The sequence below is a fragment of the Diuraphis noxia genome, unplaced genomic scaffold, assembly GCF_037042655.1.
Source record: "Diuraphis noxia isolate RWA-SAM2 unplaced genomic scaffold, SU_Dnox_SAM2 contig0002, whole genome shotgun sequence".
NCBI classification, from domain to species: domain Eukaryota; kingdom Metazoa; phylum Arthropoda; class Insecta; order Hemiptera; family Aphididae; genus Diuraphis; species Diuraphis noxia.
In genome coordinates, this window is record NW_028301712.1 from 5,465,897 (window position 1) to 5,492,106 (window position 26,210).

The following is a 26,210-nucleotide window of genomic DNA, read 5'->3' on the forward strand; positions in this document are numbered from 1 at the left end:
TATAATTGTGGTTATAATTAAATTTGACTTTATCATTATAGACCAAAATATATGCTCTACTATATTGAGTCATTGTTATATGGTTACATAGTACACAAAAATATATGGTTATACCGAGTAGGTACTAAAATAACTACTAGATAACTAATAATGATTAAAAAATACCTTTCTTTTACTATGAAAAAACAGACTAATTTAATAAAATTGAATTGCTAAAATTTTTAAACAATTAAATTATGATATATTACTATACACAAAATGTACAAAAGTAAATGGAAAATATAACTTAAAAGTTTGTGAAATAGGTCATTCTCACTTGTAATACACAGGTAATATCCTTCATTAAACGCAAAAATAAAATAATAAAGGAAGTCAATAAGCATTTAAAAAAAATGTTATTAAATCATAAACAAAGCATGGACAAATAAAATCAGCCATTTTTAGTTCAACATTTAAAATAATTTAAATGTGTAATTTTTATTATGGTAAATAACAAAAATAAGGAGTTACCACGGTAAATACCAGAATATTATCCTGAATTTATAATTAAAATGAAAATTTATTTGCTGGCCATTAACTAACAATACTAATCAAATAATCTTTATCTGTAAGAGCTAAGATTTACACAATAGAAGTGTTGGAAAAAATGTATAATAATTAGCTTAGCATTCTTTGAAATGAATATACTTTGGTTAAATCAATTTTAAAATCTAAAAGAATGGTAATCCAGTCATTAAATACTATAAGAATAGGTTAATGATTTTTACCGAAGTTGATATCATATTATTGTTATTTAGCAAAACATGTTTAAAAAAATTACAAAAACTTACCTTGGAGTACGTAGAGTTACATTAGGAACAGTTTTACTTCGGATTACACGAGTATTCTTTACCGCCTCTGCACGTACAAAACGTACACTGAAATACCATAAATACAAATAAAAAAGGCTATATTGATTTTCATTAGAAGCTAATCTTATTAAACCATTAACCAGATTATATAAACTATTTGTTTTTTATTTGGATTTATATGGCTTCACTTACGGTATATGGCCTGTTAGTAGATTAGCTCTAGATAAAATTGACTTCACTTGGGCTGGTGACACATACTTCAATGATTCATTATTAACAGAAATTACTACATCGCCAATTTTTAGCCTGCGATCTCGTTCAGCTGCACCATATAAGTTTTCAATTTCCAAACCCATATGATCACTAAATGAACTTCTACGCAGATATATGCCCAATGGTGACGAGCCTTTAGTAAGTGTGATCTCTTGCACATCTTGTAAATTATCTGTCTCATCCATTGAAGATATTTGTTTAAAAGTCTCATCGGTTTTCTATTGATAATAACAAGTTTATGAGATTGGATTCAATTTATAATTTTCATACATTTGCAAAAAAATCAATGTTTGCCTAACATATCAAATAAAATGATAAGTAGTTTTTATTAATATTTTCTTTTTAAGTACTCTCAAGTTTTGGTATAAACTAAATGAGCTAGACAAATTTAAAACTTGCCTTTACATCATCAAAAATGATAGGTGATTCAGGGCAACTGTACATTGAATAGCACTCTTCATCATCATCTTCATCATTGATGCTCAATTTTTTTTCTTCTGAGCTATCATCCTAAAAAAATATAGAACTCAAGTATGGGCTTCTTCAATCATTTTATAGAGCCAATCTCATTTCATCTGATCTACGTTCACAGAGTAGATACTAAAATTGTACTTCAATTTCGATATATACCATTATTTCATTGAATTACTTTAACTGAATAACTTAAGAATTCAATATCGCAATTTACCGTGTCCAAACATATATCATGATGAAGTAATGATATATTGTTATGCGTAGAAGGAGAAAGAATTGTTAGGAAGGAGCAACAAAAACACAAATGCGCCATCCATGAGCCACATTGCCTCTTGGGTAAGATTAGTCCAACATTCGCACAATTTTTGAAAAACCTATGGCAATGTAACCACGGTTTTAGAGTATTTGTGTTTTTATCGACTTGTGCAAATAACAAAAACGCAGTTTTGTTTTCATTTTCTTCCAAAAGTTGCATTTAATAAAAATAAAAAACAATATAACAAAAGAAAGAAATCTTTATCTAAATAATTATACTAAACTTATAAAACTTAAAGAGAAATAAAAATGTACTAAATGTGTATAAGAGCGGCGACATGGACTGGCAGTTGTGTTTTTCGCTTCAACTACATTTAACTTTACTACGTAAATTTATAAGTATACTATATACATGTATATTATAATGTTTCTAAAAAGTTTGAAAACCCTCAATTTGAAATGAAGATCACATATGACATTTAAAAATTATATGTTTAGATTAATTTAGACAGAAAAGTGACATCTGTTATTATCATCGCAATGATCTTAATATGTGATCCCATCACAGAGGACTTATGAACTTTCTAGATACATAGTATACACATATGTGATACATATTAATATATAATGCAATCATATTTATAGAAATAACCAAACACCCGAAATTATAACTTAATATTAATATTGCATTAATGATTTAAAGAATACTTTGTTTGTAATAGTTTTTATCAATTAATAAGGCACATAAAATTAGTTTATGGAAATAAATAAAATAAAATTATTCAAGTGATATTATTATTAATAGTTTTTAAAGGCGAAGAAGAATGAAGAAGTGCAAGAGTGCTCATAGAACTATAAAGGACTTCTAATACATTAGTAATTAATAAAATACGCTTCATTGATATTTATAAATTCTATCTTCTTTCACAGTAAGCTCTATGATTTATCTCGTTACATTTCTTCATTTTGATCCGTATTTTATTAAATCATAAACAACTTGTAACTACCATTATTTTCTAACTACAACTAATTAGTGGTTATTTAAATAATAAAATAAAATAAAATGGACGGTTAAATTGTAACGATATTAGGATAAAGAACTTTTTTAGAAATAATAAATTGGTTCTTCTTATAATTTATAAGAAATGTTAAGGATAAAGAATGAAATATGTTATTTCTTAAAGAAAATATATATCGCCACAATCATTAAGGGAAAACATAATTGAGTCAGAAGCTCTCCGACTTGAGCAGATTAGACGCCAACTGTTGAACAGATGACTCCTGGTCGACATCATTGTAGAATTCGCCGCGACGTTGCGTGAAAGATTCATCTGCGCGTGCCTGATCTGAAGGTGAACTCACCTGACTGCTACTATCTGGTATGGGCAGTGGCTTGGCAACAGCAATATGGACTACTCCTTTGGGAGCACCCTTCAAAGCTTGCACAGCTTGATCTAATGATGCGTTTTCCAAACAAATATCATTTACGCGAAGTAAACGATCTCCGGGTATTAAGCGACCATCATTTTGAGCTACTCCACCAGGTACTAATGAACGAATCACAATCACTGTTTCACTTGGGTTCATGGGATCCTATGTAAGATAAAAATTTTATATTATTACAAGAAAAAAAATATCTTAATTAGATCATTTAATAATTACTTGATAATCTAAAATTGAAAATCCAAGGCCGCGTTCTCCTTTCATAAGCTCGATAAGTTGAGGCTGTGAAGACCACATAGCTAATCCAGTAAGAGGTTCAAGAGATCTAGAACGTAATCTACTAGATTCTGAACACCCTGCTGTTCCAGTACTAGCTAATGATCCATCTGATTTTGCTTTCACCAAACGATCAGTAGCAGGCATTAAATTTTGAAGACTACCGCCCAATGCATTCTATAAATAAATTTCAGATAAATATAGAAAGACTATTTTTAATTTTTTACTATATTCATACTTTAGCTGCAAAGGCAGCCCGATCTTCTGAAATGTCGGTAAGGTAATGGTGTGGCAATTGTTGTTCATCAGTGCGTCTAGCACAGATCATTCTGACATTAATAGGTAACTCTTTCAATATTGCTACTACCTCCATATGGTTTCTACCCAATAATCGGTGCCCATTTACTTCAAGCAACTCATCACCAGATTGAAGACTTGCATTTTTCCCCACAGGTCCTTCAGGTAAAACTGATCGTATGTAGTGATGTGGCCTCACTTCCATACCATTTTCTACATCTACAGTACCTTCCAGACTTATACCTAGACCTCCGCCTTCACTAAATTTCTTCAACTGACCTACCTAATATAAATAAAGACAAGCAATATAATTAATAAAAGCATTTTGAAGCTGTATTTGAAGCTATTAAACCTAAAAAAAATTATTTAATTTAACTTACAACAATTTCTACATCATTTCCAACAACATCGGTCCATTTATTTCTGATCTTTTTCAATGTTTCTGGCTTAAGCTCTCCATCAAAAGAAGTATTTTCAATAGAATCAGTTTCATCAACCATTTCATCTTCTACTTCACCAAGCATATCAGCCTCTACTGTTGCTCCTGATTCACCTTCTACTTCAATTTCTGCAGTGCTTTCTCCATCCTTCAATTACAAAATAGATTTTAAGTTAAATAATAATAAGTTTATTAATAAAAGCTAAAACCAAAACTTACAGTTATTGGAAATCTAGGCAAAGACATTATAGATGGTGACGCAGTTGCACTATTTGTGTTGGGCTTCATCTCCGATGCTGCTATGGCTACTTGTAGCTGTTCAAATTTAGGGCCCCGTAGGTAACGTTCTAAGCGTAATGTTACCATTTGTCCTGTAGATCTTAAAACTTCAACTGCCTCATGATTAGTAAATCCTTGCAATGAAGTTCCATCCACTTCAACGATACGGTCATTCACCTGAATTTTTTTGCATAGATCAGCTGCACTACCTTCACTGATGCTTTTCACAAATATACCAGATAATTCCTCTGTTTAAAAAAAAAAAATATTAATTAAAAAGAACAATAAGCATACTTAAAAGGATTTTAAAAAAAAACCAGTACATACCTTTTTCACAAACATACCCTGCTATAGTTATTCCTAAACCATGAGTATCTTTTTTTAATTGCACACTAAATGAATCAGTTTCTGGGAGAGTTGTAATACTATCTGGTGGTACCATATCCATTGTAAGAACAGGCAATGAGGCTGGTATATTATTATCATTGATTATCAAATTGTTTTCCTAGAGCGAAATTAATTAATAATTATGGCACTAAAGAAGATTAAATTATTTTTAAACATTTACATTCGTAATATTTTGGAAAAAATAATCAGGAGTATATGTAGCAACTTCTGGATACCCATGCTGAACTAAATGACGATCAAGCTCATCTGCATCTCCTAACATCTTTGTTGGTACAATTGGTGCTCTACAGCTTAAATTCTGTAAAAATATTAAAATATTATATTATTATGTAATGTTATTTAATACATATGACATAACATCAAGGTTATTGGCATAATAGCTATTAATTACTATAACAGAATAAGATAAAAGGTATCCCGTGAGCATTTACCCATTGCGATATCTTCTGAGATAATAAATATATCATAAATCTGTTTTTTTTATTAGACTCACATATACAAGGGCTTCATGTATTTTATTTTATTTTTTGGTAAAAAAATCAAAAAAATATTTTTTAATTTTTGAAAAAAATAAAGATGGATATTTTATAAAATTTATTTTTCTGAAAATGTTGACCTTTCAACATTTTATTTTCATTAATTTCACGATTTTTAATAATTTTTTTAGTTTATAGATAAAATGGCAATAAACTGGTTTTTATTCGGGCGGCAAGTCCCCCCCCCCTACAGCTAATGGGTATATCTCCTCACAGGACACTCTGGTCACTCTGTATATAATTTTTCAGAATCATTAAGTTAAAAATTTTAAGTAAATATAATTTTGTTTTTGGTATTATAAACATTGTCATATTTTTTTTAATTATAAAGAAAAAGTATATAAGTTACAATTTAAAAAATAAATCAATAAATGCTGAGACTTTTAGGACCTATAAACTACTAATTATTTTAAATACAAAATTAATAATATATTTATTACATAAGCATTAAATGAAACAAGTAAAGAATACAATAGTTTTTTTTTAAAAAAAGGTCAAATTAATTCAATGTTAAAATAAACATTATCACTTACAAACTGAGAAAAAGTAAATAATCATTCATTTTAAAATTAAACTATTCAAAATACTTTACTTGGATTATATCAATTGCACTAGATTCTATTGGACGAGCTACAACCAATCTAACTTGACTCCCAGATTGTCGAAGCACAGCTGCAACTTGTTCACTCCCCATACCTCTTAAATTTACTTCGCCTATTTGTAGTATATGATCACCACTTTGTAATCTCCCATCCTAAGAATAATATTATTTATAAAGATATAAATACTAGTTGAAAATTATAATTATTTTTATACTCTATCAGCCACTCCTCCTGGAAGTATTGTCTTAACAACAACACCAGTGCTACGACCACCTATAATACCAAATCCTAATCCAGATCCATCATTGAGCAGCTCAATTACTTCAACTTGAGCCCATTCTGTGTTCAACTGTAATAATAATATTATATTTAATACATAAGTTTTAAAATAAATAAATGAATATAACACTATTTAAAATCATGAATCATTACAATAAAATTATTATTATTTATTACCTACTGTAATTTTTTAATTACACTCGACATGTTTTTAAACATAAAATTATAACAGAAATATATAAATTATGCAACAATTATTTTTACCATGTTACTGGAAGGTTGTGATGTTGGTAGAGGAGGTGGTGTAAGAGGGCGCGCTACGACCAACTGAACAAGCCCTCGAGCCTGTTGCAGTATTCCAATAGCTTGCTGGTGAGACACATTTGTGTCCAATGGTTGCCCATCGATAGCAATAATCTGGTCACCTTCATGAAGCCCTCCTTCTCTACATTTAAAAAAATACAATTCAAATAGTTTAATAAAAATGACTAAGTTAAATGCATATTGTTTTACAATATTTTATATTCATATTCATACACGAACAAATATATAAAAGTTCAAAATGTATATTTAGCTTTATTATAATATAACAAAGGATCAATAAATGCTCAAGTTAAGACTCTGAATTTTGCATAAAAATATAGTACACCTACCTAATAAATAAGTCATCATCTTAGTATTACTATTAGTATTCGTCCTTTACATCACATTTGTATCAAATAGGAATCAATAAATATTAGTATCTTTACTTCAATAAAAAACATTATTTAAATTATAAAAACTAAACCTTTTTGTTGATGGTGAATTAATCACTTTTTGAGTGTGTTAGATGCGCCCCGCAAAGATGGAGTTTATGAACTTTACATAATAAATGTGATTAGTTCAACATACAAAACAAATCACAGAAATATTATTCAATTAATTATTTATTTGTAAGCATAATGTATATTTATTATATGAATATAACCATCTCTTTGCAAGTGTCTCCAATAGAAAATTGTTATGCTTTTAACTAAAAATTGCTCAATTTTAACTATGAAACATAGTACCTATAGTACAAAAAAATTAGATATTACGAGGGGTTTTTTTTAGTTTTGACCAAGCCCAATATTTTTGGTATAGGTAGTATATTATACATAATGATATTTATTACTATAATAATTAAAAATATTTAAATTTTTTAACTGTATTTCATGACGTTCAACTATTTTAAATAACAAAAAAACATGAATAATTAACAATTGAAAAGTTATTTACAAAAATCAACCATTAAGTATAAATACAAAGTTAATATAAAATATAATGAAATGTAATGTAACTAACAAGTTGACATGATATTTGTATTTTTTAATGATTTATTAGGTTTTTCCAAGCATTTCACTAAAATTTAATTGAATTAGTTGATTTAAAACGATTATAATGTTGAATATAGATTAAAATATTAAATCACACTACGGATTGATAACGAGTATTCGGGAACAAAATAGGTAAAAAACAATAGTAAACCTAGGTATACCTCCTATTATAATTGTTGCATATTGGCTATTCGTATATTATAATTTCGCGGGCTGCAAGTAAGCTTTTTTGCCGCGACCTACCGCCTGCCGATGCGTCGAGAAGAGTCCGTCAACTGTGCACCATTTTTGTTTGTCGACGGTAAACGACGTACTCGTATTCGTCATTTTTCGAGTAATTTATATTATGGAGTGATAGAGTAGGTATACGACGGACGGGCGCGACCGCGAATTCCTAACGAGTAACCGCGTAGGCTCGGCGACGGTGTGTGGTGCTCGGTTCGAACATGGTAAACATCCCGCGGTATCGTTTTTGGGGAGTAAATAATAACGTCGACTCCGTCGGAGAGAAATTTAGTAAGCGCGACGAGCGTATCGAACCCGAACGCGAAAGCGTAATGACTGGCAGCAGTTACCTCGACTTACCGCGCGGCCAATCTCCGCCCCGCCTGTCCACCCTCTAGGGACCGCGCGCAACCGACTACCAACTACCGAGGGCCTGCGTCATGCGTGTGAAGTGTCTTTATATATTGCTAGTACCGCGGCGGGTCGGAGAGATCTATAAATACGCCGACGACGGCGGGCGCCCGGTGGTTCCTTCCATTTCGGTGCGCTACTACGCCAACGACCAACCCCCGTGTATAATAATAATTGAATAAATATATGCGATTATATAATAAATATTTATAACCTATGTAAGTTTGCGAATTACAATTACGACATTGTACTTTTTTTTTATTCGTATCGTCAACCGAAGCTTATTTTATTCCGTGGGTTCCGGGTTCAAATACCCACTTCGTCGCCAAACGGAACTCGAATATTTTACGCAGTTTAATATGGTTAATATTTTACGATTTTAATCAATTAATTATTAAATATGAAGTTTTATATGATACAATATTATAATACTATTCGAACACCTATTGTATTTTTTATTATTTAAACATCTTCTATAGCAAAAATAAATAATTAATATTATTATAATATAAAACTCAACAATAGGTGAATAATATATTATCTGTTTATAAATAAAACAAAACACAGCAATTATGCAGGTTGTCGAATGTTGTCTAAAATATAATATTTCTATCTTGGCTTATATGTCATATAACTCATAAACATACATTTGGCATTTTTCCTAAGCAATAATAACAAGAAAAACAAGCTATAACCAATGTCACCTTAGATATTTTTATTTATTTATCTTAAGAATGCTGAATATATATTATTCTATAAATTACTACTAAGCTAGTAGTATTAAATATATATATATTCCAACTAAAGCAATACAATATTAATAATAAAATAAAATAACTAATATTATAGTACAAATAGTAATTAAATTAAACTCATATGAAGTAAACAAAATTTTTAGAAATTTTAAGTAAAATATTTTTATTGATTTTAACTATTATTTGTGAGAAAAAAATCCTTGGACATTTCAATGAATTATTTACTGTTTATTTTTACCAAGTTTACTTTATAATATTATCATTTCTAGTATTTTAATTACAGTTCCATCAATCATGATAATATGAAAATATGATAATTATAAATTTAAAATGTATACTAATCAGGGTTGAAATTGATGCCAAAACTAGTGTTAATGTAGCTAGTTGATTTTGAAGAGATTCTATATCCATCATATTATTATTTTTGCTATAATTCTTCATTCCCCATGGTAACCTAAATGCCAATATAATTTTTATGTTTTCTTATGTTTCCAAAAGTAAATTATAATTCTTGACAAGACATAGAAGCAAAGTTTTATTTAAATTAAATTAAAATAATAATATAATTTTTTTTTTAAATTTATTTGAATAAAATTTGAGATGACTGAAATGTCATTGAAATATTTATTGTAAAATTATCAAGAAATAATTAATTTTTTAAATCTAATCCTCTAAATCTAACATAAAAGTAAATAAAATAATAATAATAAAAAAAAAATAGAATACAGTCTGCAAAGTGCATATTATCATTCAACTAGAACCGTTACTTCTTTTGTACATAATTTTTTTTCTTTATTTACACAGAACATTGAAAACAATTCAACCATTCAAACCATATGTTGTATTCTTTAAACCAATGAAAGTTTAAGAAGATACCACATTTGTATGTGTTGTCTGTGTCTAAAAAACACACATAGCAAAAGCTGTTTTGCACAATTCAACTTAACTACCTCTTATCAATAGTAGTGACTAAAATTTCAAAAAGCATATTGTGGAGAATTTTTTTTTTTGATAATGCTAACCAGTAACTTTTAACAATAAGATTTGAAAAACACAACTTATGTTCTCAAACTGATACCTTTGATTGTATTTATGCTATTCAAATAATAAAAACACTACGATACAGATACAGTACTGCCCTATGCATTGTGAAATTTTGGTAATTTTTTTATAAATACTGAGAGAGTAAAATTGTCCAATAAAATACTCTTTTTGCTATGTTATATGTTTTTAAGATAGAAACAAAACATGCAGGAGCAGTCTCTTTTTAAGGAATACAGCATAATATGGTGTGAATGGTTGAATAATTTTCAATTGAGTGGGAATTTTTCAATTAATTTTTGAATTTTGATTGAATACTAAAATACCCATCTGAGTTGTTAACTATCTCAATATGTATTTCATTACACATTTTTTATTTAAATAGTAATTTGTTATTCTTGAAAAATATTTGTATAAATTATTTTAACTTATTAATGAAAGCTAAAGAAAAATGGTCTTATGTTCAAATGTTAAATGGCTTTCAGATAATTTTGAATTTAGACATAACCAAACATGATATTAATAGGTATTATTAAAAATACAAATTTTAGTGTGCAAGCTTATACAATGAAATTTAACAATATTAAATGTTCTTATAAATGTGTATTTTTAATTTTCATTCTAGCTAGTCAAAAAAGGCCAAACTCCAATTTAATGAAATGCAGCCAAGATTTTTTTTAATACAACAAATTAGGTTAAGTCAATCATTTCTTTAAAAATACTTGCAAAATAATGAATTTATATATTTTATTTTTAACTATAAGCATAGAATAAAACAATGTATTTCATTCTAAGAGTTATTATAGTTCTGAACAAAGAACACATTTCAAATTACTTTTAAATAATAAAGAATTTAACAGTTATTGTTAAATCATTTGGTAACCAGTCAATAACTCAAAAGTATATTCAAATTTTCACCCAAATTAAACTATATCTTTAAGTAAAATATATTTTTAACATTCATTAAGTTCAGATTTTAGTCAGAATCTTTAAATGTCTTTACAATCTATAGTTCTTACTAAAAAAAATCATAGTTTTTAGATAATTATAAAAAAAATTACCGTGCTGCAATTCCATTTTGTTGAATTTCTTGGACAAATATTCCAAGTTCTCCTTTTTCTTCACTTCTTAAGCCAACTACACTAAAACCCAAACTGCAGCCTTCTGGCTTGAATAGCTAAAACAATTTACATTACTATAAATTATAATGTTTAAAAGTAAAAAATAATCAAACATTAGATATTTTAAGAAATACAAACAATTAGATTCTTTTAGATTCTGAACAAAATTAAGAATGTATTGGTTTATTTTTATTTTTTATGAGTATTTTTATTTGAAAACTTGTGTTTGAATTAATTAAAGGAGATGTTATGTGTTACCCTAACATTTGTTTTCTCTTACTTACAAGAGCGAAACATATCAAATTCTTCAGCAGATTGCTTTTAGCCCAGTTAATTTAAAATTTTTGATTAAATAAACCTCTTTTAAAATCTAAAGTTTAGATTATTATATAGGCAATGTCATAGGATTTTATTTAATTTTAATTTTAAAGTGAGTTAACAGAATTTAATATGCATAAGCAATTTACAGTTTTAAAATACTTTAATAGAAATTTATTACCCTTCATTAATCTACCAAAACAAGTTTAATTTGTCAATTCAATGGGATAATTTATTAAATAACACTTATTTCAAAAACTATTGAAGTACCTATTAACACTTTTATAAATATTTTTTAAACATAATTTAATGTCATTATATCATCTACTTTACTTATTTACATGACAATACACATTTATAATTTGATATTCAAAGCAGAATACTTTCTTACAGTATTTATTCAAGTAAAAATTTAATTTTAAACAATTAGTTCATTAGTTATAATCTATAGATATAGTTTAGACAAATGGAGTGAAACAGGTATTTGGTCCATTACTCTGTTGATTCAGACTTATAATACTTATAAAGTTATAACTAATCAACTACCTATTCAAATATTTTATTGAAAAACTATAGAAAAAATTCAGCATCAGAATATAAAATCGTAAATGTATACTGTGATGAGAAAAAAAATAATAATTATATAATTTTTATCAATAATAATTAAGTAAAATTATTGTTCAAACAGTTAAACAGTTAAACAAATTACTGTTTTACAATAAATTGATTATCATACTTACAAATTAATATCAGAATGATATAACTTAAATATTTGAAATCAAAATAAGACATGAATCATATACCATATAACATATGATTATGTTTAAATTATAATTTAATAAACATTTGTTAATATTAAACATACTTGAACATTATGTATTTTACGTCCTCTAGATGCTTCTTCTACTGCTTTTTGAAATTCAACTGCATACGATGGTGTTGTTATTGGTGGTAAAGTAGTGGATATATCTTTTATTAATGATTTACTCTCCTTAAATATAAAATATAATTTATTAGTTAACTTTTCCATGATGATATGAAAATACTTATTACAACTAATTTTAAATATAAAAAAATATAAATTTATTATTCTCAACCAAACAATAAAATATTTGTAAAAGACTTTTGTACACTATATTTAAATTCAGAAACAAAAATCTGCTGTAAAGCCAGATAGCAGAGAAATCGGACACTAAGTTTGATTTTTAACTCAAATAGAGAAGTTAATACATTTTACAAATGTGCTTATTCCCATCGCACGTTTACGATTGTTGTTACCTTCACTTTTACATGCAATGTTTACAGATTGTATTTGTACTGTATCATTTTATTAAACCATTAAATAATCCAAGGTTTGATTTTAAAAATATTTCTTTTTCATCCAGATATTACACAACTTGTTTCATATTTATGTATGAATATATATTATAATTATTTCTATATAGAATTCATATTTGAAAAAAAAACTTGATTATTGATAATCTTTTGTAATTGTAAATTAGTTTATAAGTAAAAAAAATTGTATAGATTTATCTAATATTTTTTACCAGAAAATTAACTTTTACTATCAGCAATATTTTTCTAACTATTAATGTGCTGCAGAGTGCTTCCATAAGACATCCAAGAACAATATTATAACAGTTAGATTTATAAGCCCTATACTTTAACACAACTTTACACTAAATTGATTTTAAAAGAACAAAACCCTTAACTAGTAATATAACGAATTCTATCAATACTAATTAGATAATGCCACTAAAAAATATTCAAAATTTTTAGATTTTTGGCTAAAAAACTAAATTTGTTCCTCAACCAACAATCATTAGTAAATGTATTGCAAAGAAGGTAAAATGTTCTCAATCATATTTCACTCTAGCATTAAAATTTTTAGGCACAGGGTAATCCATTTAAATGGGTACACTAATTATCTTCAAAATTATGAACTTTTAAGTTTATGTTTTTCTAAAGCCACCAATCATCAATAAATAAATGAAAAAAATTAAAATATTATACGGTTTAAAAAAAAACATAAACCTAAAAGTAAAAAAAAAAGTTAATACTTTTCAAGATAACTAGTGTACCCCCTTAAATGGATCATCCTGTACAAATTGAAATTAATGTGTACTTTAAATGTATAAGTTAATTAAAATAATCAAAATTAACAAACAATCAAAAAATCACACCTTTGATGAAGGAGAAGAACTTTCTGTAGATGAACTATTTGAAAGTTTAGGAACTCTTTGATCTAAATCTTCTGGTACACTATTATAAAGAGTAGACTCTGATGGCAAACTCAATACTAATTGACCAGTAACAGGTGATATATCAAAATCAACTGGTAATAATGACGGATGTTCTTGAAGTTGACAACTCAATTCAGATACAGAATCCTATAATAAATTATAAAGATAAATTAATAAACCTGACATAGAAATTAATATTTTACCTGAACAGATGCAATAGTTTTTATAATCGGGTTTTGAAAAACTGATATCAGGAGTTGAAGATCGTTATTAGTATTTGCTTTTAATTTATCATCACCTGATTCATTGACCAAGGATTTTATTTCGGTCAAAATAGATAATGCAGCAGACATATCTGTACAACAAAAAAAGTAATTAAAAAAGTAAGTAAAGTATAAAATATTATACATTAGAGATATATTGCTACACTATTTAGGAAGGTTTATAATATTTAATATATATTTGTTAAATATTTTATTAATTATAATTTACAATCCATACTTGATTGTAAAATAAAAATTATCAAATATTGCATTTATATTACCTGTGTAAAGAGACATTTTAGTAAAATGATCGGTTTTTTCTTTATAATTTATGTAATTTATATTATGTAATCCTGTAAAACAAAATATAATTAGTTATTTATATTATAATATATTATTTAAAATAATGTGAATGTATGGATTAAAAATATAAATACACACTTAAATATTTTTAAAAATGATCTAGAAGTTACCAAAAGTTTATTTTTGTATTATTATCATATCTGCTTGACTGTATATATTGTCTTATAAAAGCACAACATACCAAATTTGTGTTTAACACAAACAATTTTGATATTTAAGTAAATTGACCTTAAAGCAAACACATTATCTGTGTTTGTAGTTTTTTTTTTTTTAGATTATAATTTATAAGTGAATTATGTGAATTTTTTATCGTTATATTTTATATGCTCATTTCTTTTAAAAATTGAAATATTGTAAAGAAAATCTTTACAAACACAGATAACTGTCTTACCTTAAAGTTGGATTATAGATAAATATCTAATAAGTAATCTAGGCTAATAAGTAATAACACAAAATTGGTTCCACCGATCATGGCTCTTACTCATAAGTCTGACCAGACATAACCGGCAAGATAGTCATACATAACATATTAACAAACACACACACATATATATATATATACATAATATATATTCATATTTGCCACTAAATTGTAAAAATTTATTTCAAAAGTATACCTACCTACTAAGATTATTGCTTAAATATTATGATGATATTGAATATTAAGGGGAGAAAGTTTGCAGAGTAGTCAAATGCCTAACCTGACAACCTCATATGAACGCTTATGCTCTCACTCTCAAACACTACTCATAGTAAATCTATGTTGTATGTTTATGCGACAGAGATAAGTGCAGATGCAGTGTCGCTTTAAGATATTAGATATCAATAAGTACCTATGATTGTACATTACAGACTATATTGCCTACAATTTGGTGTTCCATAGTTTTAATATTTTCACTACATATTCTATAAAATAGAAATACACAACTTTTTACTTACCCACTAATTTATTGATTTAGTAATCATCATTGGTAATAGCAGATTTAAAATGTACATTAGAGCAACTGTTTTTGATTCATTTGAATCGACCAAATGTGTTATTAGGTTCAAAACAATCAACAGTAGTGTCCAATTATATTAACTTCAATTCACATACAATTTAATGAATTGTATAAAAATGTACTACCTCAAACGGAACGCAAGTTTAATTTCCTAAACGATAACAATGGCAGAGGAAATTGGAATGAATAAAATATGTATTCAAATGACGAATTGACGACACTTACGATTTGTAAATAAATAATAATTAGGTACTATGTTAAAAATTAATAAATATGCTGTACATCAATTAAATACGTCATTCATGTATATAAATATTATGATAATCATTAATTCACTAATCTGTATTCTGATTTCTGTTCGAAGGTTTGACTGTTTTTGTTATGATAAAACGAAGATGCACCAAGCGCAAAAGAATTTGTATGAATCTACAGTGTGGCCAAATTATGTTTAAATTTTTCAAAAACGATTAATATCTTCTTGGATCATGGTTTTTTGTCACAGTTTTTGTACTATATAATAGGTATATAGTATAATATGAAAAAGTGTTTTTTTGTACATGAGACATGACATTTTATTATTACAAACACATATTATAAGAATTCAATAGGTGCACGCGACACACCCGCACGTCTTATTATAGATCGTAGATACAAAGCAGATAAAATTATTGTTCTGTGATAAAATGCATGCCTCATAGTTCAAAATATTTGTATTTTGTGTGCAACACGCGCCGCGGTCTTGGTCGCAACGTAGAAGTACACCTTCATTATAAACATGGTTTTATAAATCCACAATTCTATTGCCAAATCATGATTGTTACCTATAAGTTATAAGCCATATAGTTATAATATTTTAAACCGGAGATCAAAAATGTTGTTTCATTGTTTATTGATTTTAAACAAATAATTTTAATTTTGCATTTTGTATAATAATAATATTGCATGTAATAGGTACTTATTTACAGTTTTTCCTTGTCATTATATGCATACAAATATATTTTATATATTAACTAATTATTAGTTATCGACGATTCGTGTCGTAAATATCAAGCCCATTCTGATTTCAAAATGTTATGTTATTCAACAATAATAATACGTTTCACGGCTTAGAAAATACACAATTTTTTCTTTATAATATTTTTAGATTTATAACATATAGTTTTAAATTTAGTTTTAGCATTTATAAATATTAAATAAACATGCCTTTAGCTTATAGGGAGATACCTACCTAATCGTTTTATCTATATTATATTATTATAATATTATATATAAAAAAACAATCAAATCACATACAATGACCAGTGAATGACCTCTATAAATCTATAGGTATTTTCGTATTTTATCTAGATCCTAGAACGCATCAGCTCATTATATTTTATTTTAGATTCGAACCATAATACTATACCCATTACCCACAGCATGACTATGGTTATACCTATACATAATACATAAATATCATATAGTATAGCTGCAAGGACCAACCATCATTGACACAGGTGGTTGGGAGAATGGAAGTTATAAGCCCTTCCCCTCTTAGAACAAGAAAGTATAAGTATAAGTATGTAAACGTATTTACATGTATTTAATCATTTAAACATTAAATCTATATACCTAATAGGTATTACCTACTATATACAACTGTTATAGTAACATATTTTTAATACTTTTTTATTATGACGAATATTATAATAAATAATAAATTTTAATAGGTAGGCGTAAATTAAAATTAAATACAATTTTATGTACCAACTTATTGTTTAAAAAAATTACAAAACGGGGAGATCACTAATTTGTGCTTGAATATCATGTAGTACAATACTAATACTGTACATAACTACATACGAGCATTAAAATGAGCACCGTTTATACCCATTTATAAGTTAGTGATCTGAAGTTTCGTGTAATCTTCTCCTCGTAATTTGTTTGATTTTTGCTTAAAAATTTAAGTCCACTTACATTAAGCTTATTATTTTTAAATAATGATAAATTAATTTTTGTTTTGGTGATTTAAATTTTAAACTTTAAAGAATTTAGATTAAAAAATGTCTGCAGTTTTGTAAATTAATATATTTTTTTTTTAATGTACCTACACAAAATATTTTTTATATATACTTAGGTAAATCCCTATATGCCTCTAAATAATTATAATCTATGGTCTATGAGTATCCATATGAATAAAATATAATATATATTATATTACTAATGAGTAATTATTCACTGGAAAAACTAGAAAATCTATTTTTGTTCTATTACACTTGGTATTGACGCGTTGTATGTTGTGTCTTGTGTCGTCGTGTAACATGTCCTGAAACTGCTTACGTGAACTAATAGACACGATTTACATACAATGTTGCAGAGGGGGGGGCTCGTATTTATAAACAATTTGTAAGTACTTGCCACTTATGATTTTGCATACATCACACCACCTCGGTACCAAACGGTTTATTATTATTTTTATTTCCAATAAGGCGATAATCGTCAATAAATTATTTTCGTGTTAGTATGTTATAGAATATAGAACTACAATTGTATACACTTATTTAATTATTGAAAATGAAAATGGAGCTGCCTTCGTTATTTAAATAAAATTAAAATTGTACATAAATTCTTAAAAGTTATAAAATAAAATTATAAGGAATTGTATATATTTTTTACCAATTAAATGTAGTTGACTGTAAACAAAATTACTAATAAATTTCCAATACATTAGTTTTTCTGTTTACACTTTCTCAAAATCCACGCTATGCCACTGAATCATTGGGATAACTGTATTGATATTTGTACAGATGGGGCGAAGACAATGGTTGAAAAAACTACTGGCGTGGTTTCGCAAATTTTAGAAGTAACAAATAATTGTAGGAATATTCATTGAATTCTTCATCGTCAAGCACTCGTTATTAAAAATATGCCAATACCTCATAAAAATGTACTTGTTAGGGAGTGAAGATTATAAATTTCGTAAAATGTACTTGTTAGGGAGTGAAGATTATAAATTTCGTAAAATGTCGACCATTCAGCACAAGACTGTTCACAATTTTGTGTCAAGATATTTATATGTGGGAAGTATGCACAAAACACTACTTTATCATACCGAAGTAATAAGATGGCTTTCCCGAGGAAAAACACTTATATACGCTTACTTGAATAATTACGAAATTAATTGTACGTTTTTTTACCGATCACCTATTTAATTTACAGTTCAGACTAACTGATAAAATTTGGTTATTTTGACTTAGTTACTATAGGCTGATATTTTCACAAAATTAAATGAAGTGAATTTATCAATGCAAGGTAAAATTACCACAGTTTTCACGGAAAATGACAAAATCCGAGCTTTTAAAAAAAATTAAATTTTGAGCTGTGTATGTTTTTCTCAACATGAAATTGATAGTTTTCCTTTATTAAAGGAATATTTAGAATCGATTGATGGTAATATTGAATAAGAATTTGATGAAATATATGGCGAAATTAAACAACGTTTAAATTAAATACTATATCGTCATAAAAAAATATTTTCCAGAAAGTAAAGATAAAGAATTTATCCAATGATATAATTGGGTTAAAAATCCGCTTTTAATCAACGATAAGCCTGAAGTTTTGTCTATAACGGAGTATGAAGAATATATTGAAATGACCCAGATTCATCTTTAAAAACTTTATTTGATGAAATATTATTAACAGATTTTTGGTGCAATAGCAGTATTACTAACGGATATCAATCTCTGGCTAAAAAGCTATCTTACCACTCCTTCCTTTCGCAACAACATATCTGTGTGAAACCAGATTTTCATCATATGCATCAACGAAAACCAAATATCGCAATAAATTAGATTCTGAAGCAAACAACTCCCGTCTATCAAGCCAAATATTAAAATACTGGCCAATAAAAAAAGCCAACATCAGGGCTCACATTAATTTCAAATTTTATAAATATTAAAATTTATAAATTACTAAAATATTATGTTGTTTTTTCTTATTAAATTAATTAAATAATATTTATTTATTCGTATTCTACAGAAAAGAAATCAAAATCAAATCATTTATAATTTACATCATTTTTTATTAATTATTGTTGTATCAAATAGACATTTCTGATTTTCGGAGCTCCATAACTTTTTTAGAAACATAAGGGCTCCGCAAACAAAAAAGTTTGAGAACCGCTGTTGTAATGAGTATAATTATTAATTACTATATGTATATAGTAATAGTATATTAGGCGTGCACGGGGTATGCAGTGTGGCCGCTGCATAGTCTCCGGCTTCACTTGCGGCCCGCGTTTACCCCAAAGCATTTTTGATAATATCCTATATCGCATTTAAGAAATATTTTTTAGTTTTACTTTTTCTCACGACCAGCAAGATAATCCAAACTATAGACGTAACAACTTTATAACTATGTTAAAATTATTTAAAGACATTCAATATAGTATGCACTTTATTTTTAAGAAATAATTAATTTTCTTTTAATAAAATATAATTCAAATTTCAAACTACTTATTTCTACAATGCATTGTTTAATATTCTACAGTAAAACTATGTGTGGTCTTAAATCCTAAGGGAGCAATGAAGCTAAGTAGTACCTATATTCGAAAAATCTTAGATTGTAGATTGAATCCTATATAATATGTAGTAAAAGAAAATGTTTAACAGCTCAGAATCGTTTTTTAGGATGAATTAATTATTCTTTTTTTAAAATTCAATTAAATTATGTTGAGTATCTTAGGTAAAATATAGGTTAGGTGATTTTTTTTAGAAGGCCCCCTTTTTTATTGCATAACCAGCGAATAGTCTGCTGACGCCTATGATATTATATTCCAATTCTGTATGGAGCTGCAATCAGTGCAGTTTTTATATTTTTTTTAAAAATAATTATACTATTAACTAATAAGTAATAATTTGATCTCCAATATTTATGGTTTATTTCCACTTTCCTCCAATTTTATATTATTATTGAGAACAAACAATAGGTGCAATTTCTGGCAATTAAAAAAAAAATACATCATCAAATATTTCTCATTAATATATAACTAAATTATATTATATATAAATATTAAAAAAAAACTTTTTACAGATTTTCATTATGCAATATAAGATATAATATAGGTACCTAATAAAACATAATATAATAGATCGTAAATTTTATAGTTTTGAACCGGATGAAAAATAATTTAAAAAATAAGTTATGATAGATATTAAATTAGATAGTAGTATAGTACAGATAAATTATAATCTATAAAGCTAATATAGATACAAAATATGCATACCTGTATTATCTATAAAATTAATAAATACAATTTATATCTTATATTATGTATATTTTATAATAGTAGTATAATACCAACAACTGTCCAACTTACTACAAATTAAAAATTTGATGTAATGTATTTCTTGTTGTATATTATATATATTAAATATTTAAAAACAATATATTTTATCCTATGTGTAATTCATTTTGATGTAAAATTTCGCGAATAGAAGTGGCCCGATGATTCAGAGCTGTTATATATATTAAGTTTGCATTATATTGCAATTCACTACAGCTTTGCCTCATCTTGCCTCTCCCAAACCGCGAAAATTGTCTTATAAACACTTTTTCCGTCACCTCTGCAATAGATTAGTTTTTTTAGTATAATGAAACTAAACAATAAAAATGAATAAAAATATTATAAAACTGAATGTATACATAATATTTACACCGAGCACAATTATTTGAATCATTTAGTAACACCACATAAAGACACCATTCACCAAACACAACTGAACGCTGTAACAGAAATCTAAACATTAGTATAGGTAATTTTATACACTGCTGTAGAGGAACATTTATATAAAGCGTTAATTTTAAAATTCAACTCTGTCGCCCAACATTCTATAATGGCACCCGTTTCCGTTACCAATCGTTTCGTATGCGTACAGTGTCGTTTACGGTATTGAAAAAAAAAACATTTTCTTTCTTCGTCGACTAATACTATCGTAATATTTTAAGTTTTTATTTTATTATTATTATATGACTATAACTACCTATAGAATATTTATCATATAAAAGAATATTTGTCGCATAAAATAATATTTAGTTTTTATATTATTTAAATTATGTTTTGTGTTTTTTGAAAATTATTTTTATTGAAACGAAATTATTTTTAAAATATACTTCTTATACGTCATGGCTATATGCACAAATCAGTATTGCAATCGCATAATGCAGCCCCCCATATAAGGCATCATCTCAAGAATAAAATAAATAGAAACATGAAATTGCATAAAATACGTTTAGTTAGCTATAAGTACTTTGTGTTTGTATCAAATATAAATGTACTAACAATGTAATTAAAAATTCGTGTACTAATGGCCTACGCCTAGTTGTCGATGTATATTTCAGATCAATAAAAAAAAATATATATATATATAAATGTCTTAAAGGACGAGTCGGAGACGCATAGGCGGCATCTAGGGGGGGGGGAGGCATGAGGGTGTTTGCACCCACACACAGACAATCACAACAGTAAAAAATATTTTAATTATTTTATTGTTAACAATTATACTGATATAATGTAATTTTGATAATAAAAAAGCGGGAAAGTGGATGTCGCTCTGCTGTACAGTAGGTTACAGGTGGGTTACTGTAATGGATGGAATTAAATTTGAATCCAATGATATTATATCATTGTATACGAAAAACGATTCTGAGCGAAGACGGTTTATCTGACTAGGATATATTATAGATTATTAAAAATTTTCAAATCTTAGATTTAAAAAGAACATTTTTTATGAATTTCTAGTTTAAAATAATTTGCAAATTTTCGTGATTTTTACGTATGTTGTCAAAATTAAAATTTTAATGCCTGTAAAAAAAAATTGTGACTATGTATTTCTTTTATATTTCAACTGCTATTGAAACAATATGTTAAGAGCCTTGTATTAAATTTTTAAGCTTTTCTGCCTAACAAATAAATTTTTATCGATATTAATAGAAAAGAAAAACTAATAATGATCGAAAATTGCCCGTTTTCCCTTAATTTTTAGTTTGTTTTTCTCGATTATTTAGAAAAGTATTGAGAATTTTTTACTTTTAACCCCCCAAATAAGTACTAACTAGGTTCACTTTCTGATCTAACATAAAGTACTGAAGTCGAAAATCGAAGCATTTTTACTTTCCCAAAACGTGATGACAGACATAAAAAATACACACAATATCATGGTAAAATAAATACATTCTCCGCCGCTCATAATCTAAAATATTAAATAACCATGGATCATTTCAATATTTTATATCTGATTGCTCAATTAATTGTCCGGACTAAAATCTTTTGATTAAATGTTAAAATAATAATAATAATAATATGATAATAATTAATTAATGCAGGAAGCTAATTCGTCACTAAATAGCGACAGTGGCGTATTTTGGGTGATTTCTCGGGGGGTGTCAACATTTATTGAACCTCACAAACAAAATTTTTAGTATTATTTACTAATGTAAAAAGACATTGAATTAATTTTTTAACAAATTAATATGTTAGGAATTGACAAGAAGTTTTACATTTGATAAAAATAGTATACTATAAAATAAGTGACAACACTAATGTCCAATATATTAGGACTTTTTTTTAAATGTCAGGGGTGTCTCAAGACATGGAGGACACCCCCCCCCCCCTCACCAAATACGCCACTGAATAGCGATATGGTTCAAAATAGATCATATTGTTTATGTCAAAATAAAAAGTTGTTTTTTAATAATATTTTTACATACTCATGTACATATTTGAAATACAGAGACCCAATTAATATAGTTATTAATAAAGACATTTTTTTCTAACTACATTAATTGTCAGTGCCGGATATAGACAAGGTATCGGCCCACCGAGTTTTAGTTTTTTAACTGGCCTTAAAAGGGACCTTTTTCAAATAAAAATGTATAAATTGATCTAGATTTGACGTAGCGCACAGAGTTAAATAAATGTATTCAAATTTGTGTTATGAAACTTGCCCAAACACTTACGATCGACATTTTTTTTGAGCGGCCCACCGAGATTTTCTCGGCAGCTCGTCTAATCAATCCGGCCCTGTTAATTGTTGTAGCAATAGTTATATATTAGGGGGTACTGGGGGGCAACTCCCTATGGATTTGTGAATGTTATTACCATAAACGTTTGCACCCACATAAGTTTCTACCAAGTGCCGCCTATGCGGAGACGTGATACCCGTATGTGTTGGTCTCCGTCTCATAAATGCATAACATAGGTAGCAAAAACTGTAAATGCTGGATAGAACCACTCACAGTCTAGCCCAGTCCTACTCTTCGTAGGAACACCAAATGCTAACAATATTATCTTCTATATTTATTTTTTGTGTCGTAGCGTTTTTAATTGTTTGATATCATTAATGAGAAAAAAATTACAATACATTTAAAAATCTGATATTTATAATTAATGAACTTTTTATGTATTATAACTGCAAATAACATTTTTTTGGTACCTAAATAGTGCAAATTTATTTATTTCTTTTGAATTCATGTATTAAACATATAAAATAAAATTTTTTTCCGAAAAATTGCTTTTTTATTCGTTATTATAGCTTGTTTTGCCATATAACCTGGTTAAATTACTTTTCAGGTACTTGCTAATTAACCTTGCATAAACTAACTTTGGCCCAAAGTTGGATGAACGGCAAATCCTAGCGATATTTGGAGGTGGGACAAAGTTATCCCACTCCCCGGTAACATTGGCCCATTTTCGGGAAAAGTTTTTTATGGTCAAAAAATAAAAAAATTGGAAATTACATTCCGCTTAAGGCACATGTCTGAACCCACACAATTATGACAATTTTTTTATTTTAGTTTTTTTACGTGCAACGTGCAACCTAGTTGAATTTAGTCATAAAGTTGAAAAATTCTGAAAAATGGTACAAATGAGTTACCCCGTTTTACGTATTAGTATTTGGTATTAGTTATTTCTATATTGGCTATGGATTACTTACAGACATTTTATTTTTACATTTAAATCGGTTTTAGTAAATTTACTTTGTTATTTTGTGTTGAAGAAGACACTCAGACGACTGAATTTTATAATATTCTAATAACTTTTCATTCATCAAATAAATATTTTTGGTATAACCACACGCGGTTAGGAAACCTAACCTAACCATTTACGGTCCAACCGCTGCGACTCAACCGCTATGTGTGGCCCGACCCTTAAGCTTTCCAAATTTTAATATCTTCTGATATAATTCAATAATTGTATAATCAAAAATAAAAATAAAAACCCTGAAAATAGTCAAAATTCTCCTTTTTTCATGGAGAAAATTTGGTTAACTAGTCATGATTATATTGACTTCTCGGTTCTTTCCGTGCGAAGCAGTCGCGGTAAAATGTATCTATATACACTACCTTTTATTTCATTTAGAACCGACAGCAGAGGAGGATCTGTTTGCACATTACTATACTCCTGAAGTATACACTGACTATTAATTATTAAATCATCACTGCATGTCTGCATATGACTTTAATACGTATATTACGTACAGTATAATAAGTATTATACGGCGTATACTGTGTGCATTTACATTATGAATATAGATAGTAAATAATAATGTATATAACCTGTATAAACTATTAAGTGCACGTTCATGTTTTATAAATTTCTAATACCAAAACTATTCTAATGCTTATTGAATATTACCGCCGTCAAATTCTGAATCTGAAATTCAATTTTAGTTTGTATTAGAAACTATAAAATAGTGCTATATTTTATATATTTTTCATTTTTTGACTGCCAAAGTCAATAGTAATATCTTAATCAATAAACGGGCCCAGAATTGATCAACCCCGGGTCCCGCAATACTTCTCGTCGGCACTGGACAAGTTATATACGGCTAATTATTAATGTTAACATTAATTATTCAATTATTAACATTTGAAGTTATTAATGTACTCAAAACTAAACCGTTTCATTAAAAGTTATAATTTATAATAATATATTCCTTTCGATTTGAAGAGTGTTTAACATTGTTTATACATTGTTTATTAATTTATAATTTATTTTTCCAACTCCTATAGCAGTCTATAAGTAGCTAAAGTTTCACAGATGAATTTTCTCCAAATATCAATTAAAGATATTATTTTTTTGTTTATCTAAATGGAAGCCATTATTTACAATTTACATGCAATAATTGCAAAAAAGCATTTATGTAAAAAAATCATTAAAACATGAATTTATATGTGCCCTAACCTATAAAATATGCAAGATAAGATTTGGTATTTGAACTGCTTCAAATAAGTCAAAACAAATTGTGGCCGAATCCAATTTTTTTATATGATGGTAAAAAAAAAAACATTCCAAATGTATTAAATTCACAGCTGTGCTCATTAGAGTGATTTTGGTAAGTATTCAATTCCAAAATACTCTCAACAGTCTCAACACCTAAACTTTATGTACATGCTACAGTAAGGTTACCTGGTAGCTTACATTGGTACCATTTATATTTAACCAATTTTTTTTTTTTAAATTAAAATGTTATTTTTTTTATACAATAAGTTTCTATGACCTTAGGTCATTAGTATTATTAAAAAGCATTGTACACAATTCGCAGTTAAACAATGGTCAGAAACGAGGTGGGAAAGTCGTATAAATAGCGTGAAAGCTTTACGTTTTCAACTTTCTAGTATTTTAGATGCTTTAGAAGAAGTTTCTAACACCGCTAATGATTTG

The 26,210-nt window shown here is 27.3% G+C and overlaps 1 protein-coding gene and 1 pseudogene across 8 annotated transcripts in view; one reads left to right on the forward strand and one right to left on the reverse strand.

The window, feature by feature from the left end:
• LOC107167794 (multiple PDZ domain protein-like) overlaps positions 1 to 15,855 on the reverse strand; it is a 71,579-nt gene extending 55,724 nt beyond the window's left edge. For 2 of the 8 annotated variants that reach the window (XM_089219494.1, XM_089219495.1), the window contains exons 1-20: positions 15,447 to 15,854; positions 14,426 to 14,497; positions 14,085 to 14,236; positions 13,822 to 14,028; positions 12,504 to 12,629; positions 11,261 to 11,376; positions 6,677 to 6,857; positions 6,348 to 6,482; positions 6,124 to 6,285; positions 5,156 to 5,293; positions 4,915 to 5,092; positions 4,528 to 4,835; positions 4,250 to 4,456; positions 3,811 to 4,152; positions 3,516 to 3,749; positions 3,216 to 3,446; positions 1,524 to 1,634; positions 1,044 to 1,342; positions 831 to 917; positions 317 to 337 (exon numbers count right to left, since the gene is read on the reverse strand). In XM_089219494.1, coding sequence (XP_089075620.1) covers positions 317 to 337; positions 831 to 917; positions 1,044 to 1,342; positions 1,524 to 1,634; positions 3,216 to 3,446; positions 3,516 to 3,749; positions 3,811 to 4,152; positions 4,250 to 4,456; positions 4,528 to 4,835; positions 4,915 to 5,092; positions 5,156 to 5,293; positions 6,124 to 6,285; positions 6,348 to 6,482; positions 6,677 to 6,857; positions 11,261 to 11,376; positions 12,504 to 12,629; positions 13,822 to 14,028; positions 14,085 to 14,236; positions 14,426 to 14,441 — 3,251 coding nt within the window. In that variant the 5' untranslated portion in view covers positions 14,442 to 14,497; positions 15,447 to 15,854. Of the gene's footprint in view, positions 1 to 316; positions 338 to 830; positions 918 to 1,043; positions 1,343 to 1,523; positions 1,635 to 3,215; positions 3,447 to 3,515; positions 3,750 to 3,810; positions 4,153 to 4,249; positions 4,457 to 4,527; positions 4,836 to 4,914; positions 5,093 to 5,155; positions 5,294 to 6,123; positions 6,286 to 6,347; positions 6,483 to 6,676; positions 6,858 to 7,928; positions 8,349 to 11,260; positions 11,377 to 12,503; positions 12,630 to 13,821; positions 14,029 to 14,084; positions 14,237 to 14,425; positions 14,498 to 15,446 lie in introns of those variants that run through there. The other 6 variants (XM_089219490.1, XM_089219492.1, XM_089219493.1 and 3 more) reach the window with 6 other exon arrangements.
• Positions 15,856 to 18,570: 2,715 nt separating this feature from the next.
• Positions 18,571 to 19,159, forward strand: LOC149057966 (zinc finger BED domain-containing protein 5-like; annotated as a pseudogene).
• The last annotated feature ends 7,051 nt before the right edge of the window (positions 19,160 to 26,210 follow it).